Genomic DNA, 17,219 nt, shown 5'->3' with positions numbered 1-17,219 from the left:
TGAATCCAGTAGGAAACCTTAAAATGTTGATTGCCGAGTTTGCCGTGGTACTTTAGAAAAGAGGTTGATTACAGAAAGGCAACTCAGCTTTGTAATGAGCACCTGCCTACATTTTATGAATTTGTAAATTATAAGCAGCAAACAACACGGAAATGTTTTGTTACAAGCCCCAACAGTCATTACTTGATCCGACACCAATAATCCTAAAAGCACAAGTGAGCACAATCCACAAAACTCTAATGTGTAAAAATATTCAAATACCCTATCACAACAATGGGAGAATCGGGATGGGAAGACTCAAAATCGGCTTGGCGATCATTGGAGATGCTGCTGCTTGACCTGGCAATGTATATAGTGCTGATATCAGCAACACCCCCCTGCTTAGCAGTAATAGTAACGCTGCTGAAAATAAAAAGTACACACGTTTTGTTGGGAAAACAGTTTGCTGCAGGTTTATTACATAAAAGGAGTATGGCACCATGGTGGGTTAACTTATGGGCGATCCAAGGGCAGGCAGCGGTGACTAACCTAAGCTGCCCTGCCCGCCTGATGAGCCAAACTGCACCGTGGTCAACCCAATTAGTGCTACCATTTATGTGGGGGCTATCCCCCTTATATATACTATGGACCCCTATTCCATCACTTTCACTCACGCCTGTTTGGGGGCGGAGCATATCCAGGCAAGCCCCCGGTTGCTCAGGCTTACAACCGCCTGAAGGACTAGCGGATCTCCGTCATTTTCAACCAGGGTCCTGCCATAAAGACTCATGGGGTTTTGGCATAATGCGAACACATCCGCCCCCCCCCCATGGCAGGCTCCATAACCTCCTGCAATAATTCCCATCTACCTCTGACAGGTCACCAGTCCTCTAGCTGGACAATTCCCATCTCCCTCTGCAGGTGTTCCCTGTCCCTATCGGGGGAACCTTGTGGCGTATGCACTAAAGAGCCCATGCCTTATTTACCTAGCCCTTCTTATTGTATTTGATTTATAATTAGAGTTGAACCAAGCCCTCCTGACTGGTGGGCTTGTGCATGACTTATTTACCCTTCCGTAAGCAAGTTTGATGGTCTCCACTTGAATTGGGAACTACTGTTCTCTGTTTTAACCACAGCTTTGATTACCCAATCGTAGGCATGTTTGATGCCCCCCCCACCCCAGAGTTGGGAACAACTGTACTCTACTTTAACCACAATTCAGGGTGACATCCCTATGGTAAACGGAGATGTGGCTCGGTGCACAGCGATGGTTTGTTGAAAAGGTTCTTGTGGATTTGCAAGGTTTATAGGGTTGGGTGCTCCACCAGGTGGCGTAACCGTCCAAATACGCTAATTGGATAATACTTGATCAGCGCACAAACGTCGTAAGTGCGTCCCTGCGGTTGGGCACACCTTAGGGTTCGTCACAAAGGACAGACTCCGTTAATTTGTATTTGATTTTTAATTGTTGTTGCAAGTTCAAAAGTTCATTTGTATCATACAGTCATTAGTGAATATTTCATTTCATATCCTTATTTAATGAGTTCCAATATACATTTGTAGTCAAAAGAACGCTCCGATGCATTTCGGGCATGGCCCTTTCTCAAGGAGCTCTGTTGGTGAAAAATAACATTGTTGGCATACGTCTTTATAAATGACATTCATCACACAAGACTAGAATCAAGAAAAAACTAGAATCAAAGAAAACGATATGCAAAACAGTGCAAAATGGTGATGCACACTTACAACGCAACTTTTACGTCGTAATGCTGTTACAACGCAGCTATTACAACGCAGGATCCATTACATCGGATGCCATTACAACGCATGGCATTACATCGCATATGCTATTACAACGCATACCATTACATCGTAAGTATTGGTAAGTATATACATTTTTTTTATTTTATTTAATATTATATAATTGATTTAATTATTATTACTTATAAATAAAAATAAATAAAAATATTTATTTATGTTTTTAAATATTATAAATTAAATTTATTAATTTAAGTAATTTTTTAAATAAGTATGAGTATAGGAGTATATGTTTTGGTGTACTGAGGTATATGTTTTGGGGTGTTTGGGTATTTTTTGGTTTTAGGGCAGGGTTTGGGTTTTGGGGTACAGGGGTGTTTTTAGGTTTCAGGGCTAGGTTTGGGTTTTGGGGTACAGGGGTGTTTTTAGGTTACAGGGTAGGGTTTGGGTTTTGGGGTACAGGGGTGTTTTTAGGTTTCAGGGTAGGGTTTGGGTTTTGGGGTACAGGGGTGTTTTTAGGTTTCAGGGTAGGGTTTGGGTTTTGGGATACAGGGGTGTTTTTAGGTTTCAGGGTAGGGTTTGGGTTTTGGGGTACAGGGGTGTTTTTAGGTTTCAGGGTAGGGTTTGGGTTTTGAGGTACAGGGGTGTTTTTAGGTTTCAGGGTAGGGTTTGGGTTTTGGGGTACAGGGGTGTTTTTAGGTTTCAGGGTAGGGTTTGGGTTTTGGGGTACAGGGGTGTTTTTAGGTTTCAGGGTAGGGTTTGGGTTTGGGGTACAGGGGTGTTTTTAGGTTTCAGGGTAGGGTTTGGGTTTGGGGTACAGGGGTGTTTTTAGGTTTCAGAGTAGGGTTTGGGTTTTGGGGTACAGGGGTGTTTTTAGGTTTCAGGGTAGGGTTTGGGTTTTGGGGTACAGGGGTGTTTTTAGGGTTAAGGGTTGGGTTTGTGATTAGGGCTAAATAAATTATAGTTACCATTTATAAATTAATTAAAATATATTTATTAAATTAAATTAATTATATTATATTAATTACATTTTTAATTAAATTAATTAAATTAAAAAAATTATTTTAATTAATTTAATGTCATTACAATTTTAAACATATTTACATTAAAATAATTTCATTATATTAATTAATTAAAATTAATTACAATTTTTATTAAAATTAAATTAAATAAATAGATTTAAATTTATTAAATTAAATTAACTACTATTTTAAAATGTATTTTAATTAAATTAAATAAATTAAATTAAATAAATTAAATTAATTACATTTTTTTAAAAAAGTATACTTACCTATACTTACGATGTAATGCCATGCGTTGTAATAGCATCTGCGATGTAATGCCATGCGTTGTAATGGCATCCGATGTAATAGATCCTGCGTTGTAAAAATTCCGATGTAACGGAATGCGTTGTAATAATCCGCGATATAGTGACACCAATCCGTGCAAAATACATCAGTGTTGTTTAAATTCATGCTGACCATGATTCGTTAAAAGTGCCTAGTGGTGTTGCGGGGTGTCAAACGGCTAAGTGAGCAAAGTGTGAATCATGCCGGGTGATTCCTGATGTCAGCGAAGTGTGCTGTCAACAGAAAAAGCGGGGGTTAAAGGGATGGCGTGACTTGGTTAAGCCAAGTGTCTCGGTTTTATATCGCGGGTGAACTTACTTCGGAGTGAAGCTGAGTAAACGTATCACGGGCTGTCTTTCTTTCACGGAGGGGCGCTGAAGTGGCCTGAGCGTAGGTGTGTCGCAGCGTTGACGGGGAAATTTAAATCTGATACGAGCCGGGAAGGTTCGTGGTATCAGAAAATAAAAAGCGGACTAGTAGGACTGGTGGGATTTGGCGGCCATCTTAACATGGTGTGGGTAATGAACGGGGAAAGGAGTGCAGTAGATGCGCTCCTTAGAAATCATGACAACAGTGTGTAATGCGCGGAGTGATGATGACTCACTCAGTTAAAGAAATCATGGAACATTAGTAGCACAAAAAAAAAAAAAAACGCTAAAAGCAGATAAAATTAAATTAAACAGACCATACAAAATGCAATGCGTACAGATTTTTACAGATAACAACTGAGTTCAATGCGGTCATTGAGGTCGAACGGTTTCGTGGATTGTAACCGATACATCCAGGCTGTCTCCCTTTGTAATAAAGTTTTGTTATTGTCTCTGCCTTCTTTTTTCTCAATCACCTCTAGTACCATGAATTTAAGCTGAGCAATGTTGTGTCTTTGTTCCTGGAAATGCATGGCTATGCTGGATCATTCATTTTTCGTTCTTATGTTTGATTTGTGCTCGTTAAGTCGTGTCTTTATTTTCCGCTCGGTTTTCCCTATGTAGATCTTCCCACATGGGCATTTTAATAGATAAATGAGATTCATAGAATCGCAGGTAGCTTTTACATTCACCTTGATGTTATGTCCCCTCATGGGGTGGTTTATGCTGTTTTCTATTATTTTGTTGTTGCAGCTGCTACAGTTGTAGCAGGGAAGTGTTCCATTGTAAGTGATTTGTTTGATAGATTCCCTTGACAGTATCTCTTTTAGGTTAGCTGCTCTGGTATAGGCAAAAATGGGGGGATCTTTGAACAATTCTTTGAATTCGGGTTTTGTTGTGAGTATACGCCAATGGTTCAAAATGATTTTTTTGTATTGGCTGCTTTGAGTGGAATATTGTGAAACCAACACCATTCTGTTGTCTTCTTTTTTAGTTACTCTAGTGAGACCTTCATTGGGTGAGATGGTGTTTACTCTCTCGGTTGCCTCAGTTATGACATCTTGAGGGTACCCCCTGTTCATGAATCTGATGCCTGTTTCTTTCATGCGAGTTTGGCAAGTAGTTGGATTTGAAGTTATTCTCTTAATCCGCAGCATTTGGCTGTATGGAAGGTGCTTTTTGAGGGAATTTTGATGAAAACTCGTGTGGTGGAGAGTGGTGTTGCGGTCTGTTACTTTCCTGAATAAATCAGTTTCTAATTTTCCTTCTGTGAGTTCAATGGATACATCCAAGAAACTTATAATATGGTCACTGATGTGCCAGGTTAATTGGATTCTGTTATCTTTGGTGTTTAATTCGGTGAGTGCAGCTTCTAAATGGGCCCTAGTATCTTTCCATATGAAAAAAAGTTCATCGATGTAACGGACGAAAATTTTAAGGTTGTCTGTCCTGTTTTTGTTGCCATAAATGAATGTATTTTCGAACTCAGCCATGTACATGTTGGCATAGGTTGGCGCGGCGCAATTGCCCATGGACATTCCGGACAGTTGTAGGTACCAATGCTTGTCGTAAGTGAAATAGCTGTGGTATAGCGTATAAATCATCAACTCCGAGAGGAAAGGTTGTAAAGAGGTGGGAATATTCCTGAGTACAAGTGCTTTTTCCACGGCGTCGATCCCTCCGCCGTGTGGGATTGAAGTGTACAAACTACTCACATCAGCGGTGCATAGGAGGAGGACGTCTCCTTCTTCAATGGTGACTTCAGATAGCTTATTCAAAAATTCGGTGGTGTCTTTAATGTAGCTTTTTTGACTCTTAACCAACGGCTGCAGATATCGGTCCAAAAACTCACCCACCGGTTCATGGATGGAACCTCGGGTGGAGACAATTGGACGGAATGGTAGATCCACCATATTTTTGTGGATTTTGGGAAGCATAGTGATAGGAGGACACATCCAAACATCACCCAAAAAGACAAGGATACCCTCAGGAAAATAGCCAATAACAATCAAATCAAATGCCTCAAGGGAGACAAAGGTGGCGCCATAGTCATCGTAAACACCAGCATGTACATAGCAAAGACAATTGAACATATTTCTGACCACGACACGTACATGCCCCTTGAAGGCAACCAACTCTTGAATACAAGAATGAATTAAGGGAACTTATCCTTAAAGCTACCAATGAAGAGATCATAGATGACAAGACCAGGAAATATCTTATGGTAGAACATCCCCGAAGTCAGACTATGACTATGCTTCCCAAAATCCACAAATATATGGTGGATCCACCATTCCGTCCAATTGTCTCCACCCGAGGTTCCATCCATGAACCGGTGGGTACGTTTTTGGACCGATATCTGCAGCCGTTGGTTAAGAATCAAAAAAGCTACATTAAAGACACCACCGAATTTTTGAACAAGCTATCTGAAGTCACCATTGAAGAAGGAGACGTCCTCCTCCTATGCACCGCTGATGTGAGTAGTTTGTATACTACAATCCCACACGGCGGAGGCATCGACGCCGTGGAAAAAGCACTTGTACACAGTGATATTCCCACCTCTTTACAACCTTTCCTCATGGAGTTGATGATTTATACGCTATACCACAGCTATTTCACTTACGACAAGCATTGGTACCTACAACTGTCCGGAATGTCCATGGGCAATTGCGCCGCGCCAACCTATGCCAACATGTACATGGCTGAGTTCGAAAATACATTCATTTATGGCAACAAAAACTGGACAGACAACCTTAAAATGTTCGTCATTACATCGATGATCTTTTTTTCATATGGAAAGATACAAGGGCCCATTTAGAAGCTGCACTCACCGAATTAAACACCAAAGATAACAGAATCCAATTAACCTGGCACATCAGTGACCATATTATAAGTTTCTTGGACGTATCCATTGAACTCACAGAAGGAAAATTAGAAATTGATTTATTCGGGAAAGTAACAGACCGCAACAACACTCTCCACCACACGAGTTTTTACCAAAATTCCCCCAAAAAGCACCTTCCATACAGCCAAATGCTGCGGATTAAGAGAATAACTTCAAATCCAACTACTGGCCAAACTCACATGAAAGAAACAGGCATCAGATTCATGAACAGGGGGTACCCTCAAGAGGTCATAACTGAGGCAACCGAGAGAGTAAACACCATCTCACGCAATGAAGCTCTCACTAGAGTAACTAAAAAAGAAGACAACAGAATGGTGTTGGTTTCACAATATTCCACTCAAAGCAGCCAATACAAAAAAATCATTTTGAACCATTGGCGTATACTCGCCACAGAACCCGAATTCAAAGAATTGTTCAAAGATCCCCCCATTTTTGCCTATACCAGAGCAGCTAACCTAAAAGAGATACTGTCAAGGGAATCTATCAAACAAATCACTTACAATGGAACACTTCCCTGCTACAACTGTAGCAGCTGCAACAACATAAGAGGAAACAGCATAAACCACCCCATGAGGGGACATAACATCCAGGTGAATGTAAGCGCTACCTGCGATTCTATGAATCTCATTTATCTATTAAAAAGCCCATGTGGGAAGATCTACATAGGGAAAACCGAGAGGAAAATAAAGACACGACCTAACGAGCACAAATCAAACATAAGAACGAAAAATGAACGATCCAGCATAGCCATGCATTTCCAGGAACAAAGACACAACATTGCTCAGCTTAAATTCATGGTACTAGAGGTGATTGAGAAAAAAGAAGGCAGAGACAATAACAAAACTTTATTACAAAGGGAGACAGCCTGGATGTATCGGTTACAATCCACAAAACCGTTCGGCCTCAATGACCGCATTGAACTCAGTTGTTATCTGTAAAAATCTGTACGCATTGCATTTTGTATGGTCTGTTTAATTTAATTTTATCTGCTTTTAGCGGTTTTTTTGGGGTTTTTTTGCTACTAATGTTCCATGATTTCTTTAACTGAGTGAGTCATCATAACTCCACGCATTACACACTGTTGTCATGATTTCTAAGGAGCGCATCTACTGCACTCCTTTCCCCGTTCATTACCCACACCATGTTAAGATGGCCGCCAAATCCCACCAGTCCTACCAGTCCGCTTTTTATTTCCTGATACCACGAACCTTCCCGGGCTCGTATCAGATTTAAATTTCCCCGTCAACGCTGCGACACCTACGCTCAGGCCACTTCAGCGCCCCTCCGTGAAAGAAAGACAGCCAGTGATACGTTTACTCAGCTTCACTCCGAAGTAAATTCACCCGCGATATAAACCTGAGACACTTGGCTTAACCAAGTCACGCCATCCCTTTATCCCCCGCTTTTTCTGTTGACAGCGCACTTCGCTGACATCAGGAATCACCCGGCATGATTCACACTTTGCTCACTTAGCCGTTTGACACCCCGCAACACCACTAGGCACTTTAACGAATCATGGTCAGCATGAATTTAAACAACACTGATGTATTTTGCACTGTTTTGCATATCGTTTTCTTTGATTCTAGTTTTTTCTTGATTCTAGTCTTGTGTGATGAATGTCATTTATAAAGACGTAAGCCAACAATATTATTTTTCACCAACAGAGCTCCTTGAGAAAGGGCAATGCCCGAAATGCATCGGAGCGTTCTTTTGACTACAAATGTATATTGGAACTCATTAAATAAGGATATGAAATGAAATATTCACTAATGACTGTATGATACAAATGAACTTTTGAACTTGCAACAACAATTAAAAATCAAATACAAATTAACGGAGTCTGTCCTTTGTGACGAACCCTAAGGTGTGCCCAACCGCAGGGACGCACTTACGACGTTTGTGCGCTGATCAAGTGACATCCCTATGGTGACATCTGTGCCAATACGAGCCTACTTGTTAGGTGTGCCAGGTCATGCATTTAACCATCACCGCCGAGTCCCTGATTTCAGGATACGCTGGAAAACATGTTGGAGTTCGCCTCCCAGGCCAACTGTGTATTTGTTAACAAGTTATTGTGTGTGGCCAACACCATACCCTTTATCTTTGCCTGCTGGCCTCCTCCTGTATGTGAGTACAATGCCAGCAAGAATTCTTGCCCCATAGGGAATGCAAAACTATTGCTCTCACGTAACCACAGTTCTGTCTGATTTAATCCATAGTGCACTGTGTGCAAAATGTGCCTTAAATGTTGGGTTGACTAAGCCCTTCTTTACCCCATCCTATGTGGTTATTCCCAAATAGGGGTTCTACAGATAACCGTGTGCCACACCAGCAAGTGGGAAATTGACCCGCTCCTTCTAACTTTGAATGCATGCTGTATTCTGGTAATTGTCAGCATGTGTGCTCCGAACCCTTCTTTCTCCACCCTATTGGAGTCCCAGCACACACTTTTTTGGAATGACAACCTTGTGCAACTCACCTATTTAAAACCCACGCGGTTTGCTAGTTCCTGGCCTGTACCCTTCTGCCCGAGTTTGAGCAAATGTACGCCTATAGCATTGCGCCTACACCCCCTGTATTTTGCTTCTTTTCATGTCCATACTGCATGCCAGCCCCTCACCGTCTGCCTGCTATATTTAGATGCAGTGTCGCCATGCAGGTGTCACCACCCTAGCGCAAGCCATCCGCTCCCCAACTTCTGATAATATGTGCCAGGGAGCAGACAAGTGGATGGGAACAGGAGGAGAACAATATGTACAGATACCTGCCCTTTCTTAAATCATGGGAATGCCAAATGTTCTTAACGCATTGTAGCCTTTTTGTGCTCTTACCCACCCCAACTCTAGGAACCGCAGCACACTTGTTAGATGCCAACTTCCACAACCCGCCTAGCTGCCATGGCTATAGGACTGGTGAAATTGAGCTCAACTGAAGTTACATGTAATATGTCCTCATTTACAGCGTGCACCTACTTTGCTGAATTGACCAAACCTTGCACAGACCGTTTTATTGATAAACTATGGCGAACAAGTTATGGGTGTCGAATCTAGTTTCACAGAGCGTTTGTCCATTATGCATCTGCAAGTGAGTACCTTGATCTGTTTTGGCTGTGTTAAAATTGCTGCATGTGTCACACTCCAGTATACAGAACTGTGCTAATTCTCTTGCTTTCTTCTATGCAGCATGCTCGGTACATTCAGAGGTGTTTCCCGTTTCTGACTGTAGAATGTAACGGGATTGCTAGCAACCATCCCAGACAACTAAAATGTCACGTCTTCTGACAGGGGCCCTTGCCTTGTTTTTGCCCACTGTTAGGTGATCTGGGCTGCTATGCCAAGCGTCAATTGGGCCTCGGCAATCAAGTGAAACACCCACAGTGATAACTAATCTGCTCCCTATACATGGTACTTTGTAGTAAATCAATCGTGTCCAGCAGGGGACAAGGAGGGTGGCCAGAGGGTGGGGGGAGGTATAAGTACCTGGCCCCAGCCCACTGCGCACCGGAAATGATGCCACAGAGGCGCCGGATGTAGGAGGGACTCCCAGAATAGGGGGTCCCTGCAACAGGGCGCGGTGCGGTGCCTAATGCAGCACTAATGGGGCCGCCCTCTTACAGGACCCAATGCGTGTGCTACGGGCTGCTGCACAACGTCACATACTGAACTAGAAAACAGACAAAAGTTTACGGGGACCAGGTGTCCTGGATTTGCCAGGACAGTCCCAGTTTTCCCAACTGCTGTCACAGCAGATTTTGTTATATGTAGCTCATGTCGGGGTTTTTTTTTTTTTTTTTAATAGAAGATCCACTGAAAACATAAGGGGACAAGTTTCTGTGAGCTCAAAGGCAGGACAAGTTAGCCGCTCTTTTCAGAGCACAACTAAAATAGCACCAACGAGGCTGGGTTTAAAAATTGCTTTTAATTTAGTTCCTTAGTGCCTCGATGATTGTGTTTATATGTTGATGAGTGCTGTTATTCAAGTCATTTTGTGCCACTCAGTTGATGTAAATGTGTAGTCCTTCTTTTATGTTTGCTAAATATCCCGGTTTTTGGTTTTCAAAATCTGTTCACCCTACTAAAGTAACCTACTACAGTGGAAATAATACAGTTCAATAGGAGTACAGCCACGCGTGTAGCATCATTATAGGCACTACTAAGGAGCACTGATAAAGTAAAAAACTTCTCGCATGCGGTTGGTGAAATGCTTTTGGCAAGATGTGGAAAACCTATTGCAAAAGCATTTAAATGTGTTATTAAAAAAGTTATAATTAAAGAAAGTTGCATTAACTCTTTGACGATGGCCGTGGTAATACCTGACAAAGATGTACAAAAATGGTTCTCTGGTTTCGCTTATTTTATTTATTTGGGTGGCATCGTCATTACAGCTCCACAACTCTCCACCTAGATGCAATTCCTGGCCAATAGTTTATTTTCCAGTAATGTTACCATGGATATTTGCTTTGACAGGATGGCAGTTGAGATTACATTTGTATTGTAATCTAAGTGCATTTCCCCCAGTTTCACGGTCACGCTCAAGTCTCCTGGCCTTTGCACGTGCCTTAGTTTCTATTGTGGTCTTGAGCAATCTACTGCAAAAAGCGATACTGCTGAGCAATACTTCCGACCGCGGGTTCAAAAGCGCACACATCAGCACTTAGACAGGATATTGCCATTGCCACTGCCTAAGAGGCATGTGATTTGTGGACTCCCACACAAACTGCACAAACCCAGGAAACACACTTACAATGCGGAGGTCGGCGGGTTGGTATACGGTACACGCATCGAATTGCTTCCATCCGTAAGTAGTGACACAGACAGCTAAGGCTGTTAATCAAGCAAAATGCAATAACTTTTAAGAGTGCTTGCTGAGTGATTGACAAGAACTGTAAACTTAGTGTCCCCCAGTGACTTTCAAGAGACAAAGGAAGGTCCGGAAACACTCGGGGCAATGATACGATTTGGAAAAGACTCAGAAAATAGACAATTTAATGTATGCATGCATTAAAGACGGTTTCCTCTGACACCCACTACACAAGTTGCCCCACCTCAAAACATGCAGATGGGTTTTTTTCTTCTAGAAAACGTATTATAAGTTGTTACAAAGGACATAGGTAAATCAAGACCCTATTTCCTTAAACAATACAACTACACAGACAAGGGGAGAAAAAGTGTTACTTGGAGTTTTATACAAAGACTTCCCGAAATAATTTCACAAAATACAGAAGCATGCCAACTTATTGGATGTGTCATGCCTTGCAAGTGGAGTCCAGCTATCGGATGTGAAGGAATACGGTACGAGAGAGAGGTGCTTATAGAAAGATGTAAATATGGGGAAGAGATAAAAGGGCATATTCAAAGGAGCTTTTCAATAAAAAAAAAGCTAAAATGCAGAATAGAAATACAATGAATTTATAACCTTTTCACTTCCTAAATTCTGCACCACACCTCTCTCACCCAGTTGTCAGGGCAATGTGCTATGGTTTTAAATTATAAATTAAATCTGGATAACCTTTCATACTATGTAAATCCCAATTGCAAAAATCATAAATGGAGTACAAATTCATTTGCGGACTTAGGATACAGTATGAAAAATTCCATAAACAAAATTCTAATAAATTAACAACTTGCGGTTGTATTATAATGGATAAACCCTATAGTATAAAATAACATCAGTGAAAAATACAAACTCACCAGAGCTGGGATTGATTTGGATGAAGCACATCCGGCCAAAATGTATTCATGTCAGGCAAAAGGTCCTGTAACGAAAGAAGCAACATTGCATTTCCTGTTTATTAAAGACATTTGGTGAGTGGCCTTTTAAGCCTAATAAACGATAGAAAAGAGTTTAAGCACAATTCTAAAATCAAGGACCTACAATCAGAATGTTTCAGATCACCACATAAAAAAGATAAGAGTAAAACAAGTCGGATCAGGATGAAAAGCTTGGGATGCCAAGGTTAGGTAGGGGGGGCAAACAATGTATCAGAATGGGAGGATTATACAGGAGCTACAACAAAGGGCTTTGGAAAAGTAGGAAGAGGCATCCTCACATGAGAGTTTCGTGCTATACTTAGATAGGGTCAGCAGATGTTATATAACATTTTGTGACAAGGTTGGCGTGCTAACACTTTCGCACACACTCCTTTCTGAAGATCCATTCTGTTCACATGTGTGCAAAGATACGTCCTCATTTGGACAGAGGGTGATTTCACCTGAAGCGCTCAAAAAAGGCAGAGGAAAGCGACAGCTGCCGGTGACTGTTTCTGCTTACATTTGACCTCCTGTTTTGGTGATCGTTTCACTCTTATCTTTATCAACATGATGGATTAAAATTTGGAACGTGGCCTGAGTGACTGCCAGTGGCTCAGATTAATTCAAGCACTCCATCCATCACCTTATTGTTGCCCTAGGTGCGACGGGTATGCCCAAACGTGGGTCTCAAACTTACTGTGCCTTAGGACTCAAGCTACACCTTACTGATGAGCCTCAAATATGGCAAAATCGGTCTGGGGTTGCTTGAGATCAATTCTGGAAGGAACCTCGCCTGGCAACCCGGATAGGGCTGTTTCCATGAGGAGCAGAGGCAGTACTGATATGCAGAAGGTGGGCCAAAGTCTAGGGTGGCATGACGGGTGAAAAACAACGTACTGGAATGTGGACCAGAACGATCGTGAGTGGTTGAGGTTAATTCAAGCATTCCTTCAATCACCTTGTTGTTGCGGATTAAAATCATAGTTATCATCCTTAAGCCTGTAATTTGAGAGGAGCCAATAACATAGCCATAAACAGGGCTGCATAGCACAACCTTTAATTATGAAGACCCCTGGGAGAGATTTAAGGTTTAGGGGGAGCAATTCATTCCCTTTTTCACACCACCCTAGAGACTGTCAGGCATTCAAAGTAGTTGCCAAAGACATGCAAAAGGAAGAAAAAGACGGTTGACTATACAGTTCTGCACCTCGTGCCAGTTCTGAAATCAAATGTCCCTCGCAATCAGCCCTGGCATCAACCGTCTATTGTTGCCACTGTGCGCCAGATCCTCCAAATTATAGTTATTCGGGCGTGCGTCGGGAAAAGAAGTCCAAAAGATCACCAAATGTATTTTCATAGAAATTCTTTTATTTCATTTTCAGAATTGAAAGTTCTTTTACAATCCAACCAACGCGTTTCGTTCTCTTTCTGAGAACTTCATCAGGGCTTGAGAATCTCGAAAAACGTCGTTGCGTATGCTGCGTACACTGGAATCCATACAGCGAATATGATTGTTCTTAAGAGAATTCGGTCGATTCCAAATACAAATTCCAAGTGTGGAATATCTTGTACGTGGGTGCTCTGGAATAATATATCACCATCAATATAGTCGATGGTTTCTCGTGATTGTAGAACTTATATAAATTCAGTTATTTCAAAAAACGAGTCAAGGATAATCAGCCTTCTTTTGGGATGTAAGTCCAATGTAGTCCAATTCGAAAAGTGTAGCAACCCTCGTAGTTAAAGTCGAATCGACACTCTAGGTAAACGGTATGTCCTTGTTCAGGTCCATGCCTAATAAAAGGAGTTTGTTCCCATCGGCTATAGTATGCCTTACACTTGCTGTTCGTCTAAATTCGCGAATTTACATACATCCCAAAAGAAGGCTTATTATGCAGAAAGAGAACGAAACGCGTTGGTTGGATTGTAAAAGAACTTTCAATTCTGAAAATGAAATAAAAGAATTTCTATGAAAATACATTTGGTGCTCTTTTTGACTTCTTTTACCGACGCACGCCCGAATAACTATAGTTGCCAAAGACACTCTTCAACAACAATGCTCTTACTTTATTTACCAGGGCTTCTCTTGGTCCTTGGCATTTGAGGTAGCTTCTCGTTTCAGGTATTTATATTTCCTTTGTCCATGAAGCTTTACATTTCTGTCTCTGTTATTGCATGTCCTCCTTGAATTTCACAATGTTGCTTTTCATTTTTGTACCCAGGACATGTCGATTGTTTAACATTTGGAGGTCCGCTTGACTCCATTTATCAGCCAAGTCAACATTTTTGGGTTTCAGAGTGGTTTTTGTTTCCATCCTGCTCCTCCTCGTGGTGGTAGTAGTAACTCCCATTCGTGTAGCCGTATTGTGAAGGGAAGGTATAATTTCTCTATGGTTTTCAGCTCTTATTGTGTTGAGCTTTTTGTAAGTTCAAGCGCAAATGTTTTATTTTAGCTACTCCTGGAAGAACTCCACACTATGACACTTGATGAGCTGCCTCTTATTATGTAGGGTCTTGTGCCAACAATCGTGGATCTCCCCACTGCCCATATTCTCCCCCCTTGAATAGGTTTCTTTTTGGACTTCAAACATCTATTGCGAACTCACCCTGCGTTCCATCCAGGATTGCAGTAGGATGTAAAACTCATGCAATTGCATGTGTGCTTCAAACATCTACTGAGAACTCACTCTGGGTTGCATCCAGGATAGGAGGAGGATGTAAAACTCTGAAGAGATGTCTACTAGTGTAAGAAGTTATAAGTATTAAGAGCTTTAGTACGGCTTTGCACTGTGACCCTTCTGTCTCATACTTCCACTGTTCAATGACTGAGATGGGGCTCAAGCCTGGGATACTTACTACATCTTTTTGATTATTAATGATCCTCCATTAAGTTTGTATGTGAATCTCCACCAGGACACTTTCACAATGACCTTGAGGGAACATTTTCTCTTTCTGGATAGGAGGCCTTGAGGCTTTCTGCATATAATTCTGCATGTGTATTTGGGAAACATCGTTTACAACGTGGTGTTTACACCGCAGTGCCTTTATAACGCTGCCGTTACTACGACTTGAGCTGGATGGCGCTTTTGGGCAAGGAATGTTGTAATTTTATATTCCAACACCTTCCCTACTGTTACGTGGACTGGTGTTGGAATATAAAATTATAAGATTCCAAAATCCGCACCCTCCAACGCAAGTCGTTGTAACGACATGCGTTGTAATGCCCGCGTTGTCAAGTACCGCGATCTTTTAGATTGCGTTGTACTGGCATAAATCCGCGTATTTGGATGTGTACAGCCAGGGATAGAGATGGCTTTTGTTGAGAAACAGCAGGCTGTGACTTGCATGAGTTGGGTACATTTAGGATACCCACCCTCAAAGAGAACCTTTTCCTGTGGCTTGCTACATTAGATATTTGTAGGCAGACATTTTCCCCATGAAGAATGTCTGCTTAAATTGAGTGTCCTCGGTTGTTCTCTAACCGCTCATTCCTGCTTGTCGTACTCTCTTGGACGTCCAGAAAGAAATTAGTAATTTAGCAGGAGAGAAATTGTTTTACTCTGTTCTACCCAGCACTCAGGATTACATTTACTCAGGTCATCTTCATTTTGAGGCAGCCAAAGGGCCCCCTGTGTCACCTCCACTTAGATTACAATTGGTGGAGCCAGGTGACTTGAATACCCATTTACCTTTGTCTCTGCCCTATTTAGTTTAAGTTTAGTATTAGACAAATTTGGGATTCTCCACTGCATCTCCACATGGGGGTGGAAAAGGCACTGAATCCAAGTTCCCCCCTTATGAGGCACTGGTACATCTCCACTCTGTTTCGTTGTCAGTCGGCTCTCCTGCACAAGTTCTGCTTTTGTGCCTCCTTCTTCCACAATTCAGGTGAACTGGTCTAAAACCACTTGTGAGTGGGTACTTCAGATACTCTAGTGCTGGTGCTTAGAGACTACTTTGTTTGCTTAGTAGGCTGTATTCATAACCACAAAATAGGCTTAACATAAAGGTGAATAGGCCCCCTTGCGGTTCAAACTACAGTCAGAGGCCAAGAACAGTAATCATCTACTCGACCACACAAGAGCAATTTCCTTTCACATACCATCACCCTCCCTGCTTCCACAACCCTGCCGTCCCCACCAAAGTGTCCTGCTCCTGCATGGTCCCAAAAACCTATGTCGTCAATTGGTGCAGAGACAAGCCTCCGGAATGCAAGGACAAAATAACACCAGGACCCTGCTTGGTTCTTCTCAGCAGCAATCAGAAATGAAGGGGGATAACCACTCCTCCACTGTCCCTAAAGAGACCACACATATGGTGTCTGCTAATGCAAAGGGGTTTTTAACCACACTCCGCATCTCGCTTGAGCTCCAGAGGCTGCAGGGATCTAGGGCAGCCATTAGCTAGAACAGCATCAAGATACAACACCTGCAAGAGGCACCCACACTGGGCATAGCATGGGCATTAGCGCATGCCCGACTTTAACGCCTGCCATGAGTGTATGAGGAACAGCCAAATGCACAGAACCAAAACCAAAGGGGACATTCAGATTCAGTCCCCAGAAATAAAATACGGCCAAGTTAAGCAATTACACAAAAGCAAGTGGTGTATTTTACTTTCAGGTGTTTGTCGAACTAAATTAACCTAAAACCCAGGAATGTAACTCCATTAGAACAGAAGATGCAGTGGAGCATAGTCCAGCCATGTGAAAGGTTCAGTTATAGCTGTGTTTTACTGTACAACGAGGGTGAGGGGCCTCTCCTTCAATTTTCCTTGTTTGCATCCAGGCCTATCAAAAGCTTTCTACAGATCAGGAGGAAGGATGAGTACTATTTCATATGCATACCTAGTGAACTACCAATAACAATGATAGCATGGACAAGTGTAATATGTATAGGTTAATTTTATGTAGCACAGTGGCACACACTGTACAAAACATAGTTCAACAACTAAAATAAGTGCTTTGAAAAAAGCCACACTATTAGAAGAGGGATTCAAATTCCACAAAGCTGAACAGTAAGAGGAAAAACAAATATCACTAACATTTCTGTACAGGAAATTTTAATAAATTAATGCACAAGCCTTTAAATGGGGATATTGGGTTCATTTT

General features: G+C 41.8%; 1 protein-coding gene across 1 annotated transcript in view; it reads right to left on the bottom strand.

Moving 5' to 3' along the window:
• The window catches only part of LOC144762613 (ribonuclease T2-like), a 155,360-nt gene that overhangs the window by 72,063 nt on the left and 66,078 nt on the right, over positions 1-17,219 (bottom strand). Inside the window, exon 6 of the mRNA XM_078647840.1 lies at positions 12,050-12,114. Coding sequence (XP_078503966.1) covers positions 12,050-12,114 — 65 coding nt within the window. The remainder of the gene's footprint in view (positions 1-12,049; positions 12,115-17,219) is intronic.

Source organism: Lissotriton helveticus, chromosome 6, assembly GCF_964261635.1.
Source record: "Lissotriton helveticus chromosome 6, aLisHel1.1, whole genome shotgun sequence".
NCBI classification, from domain to species: domain Eukaryota; kingdom Metazoa; phylum Chordata; class Amphibia; order Caudata; family Salamandridae; genus Lissotriton; species Lissotriton helveticus.
This window is presented reverse-complemented; position numbering and strand designations above follow the sequence as displayed.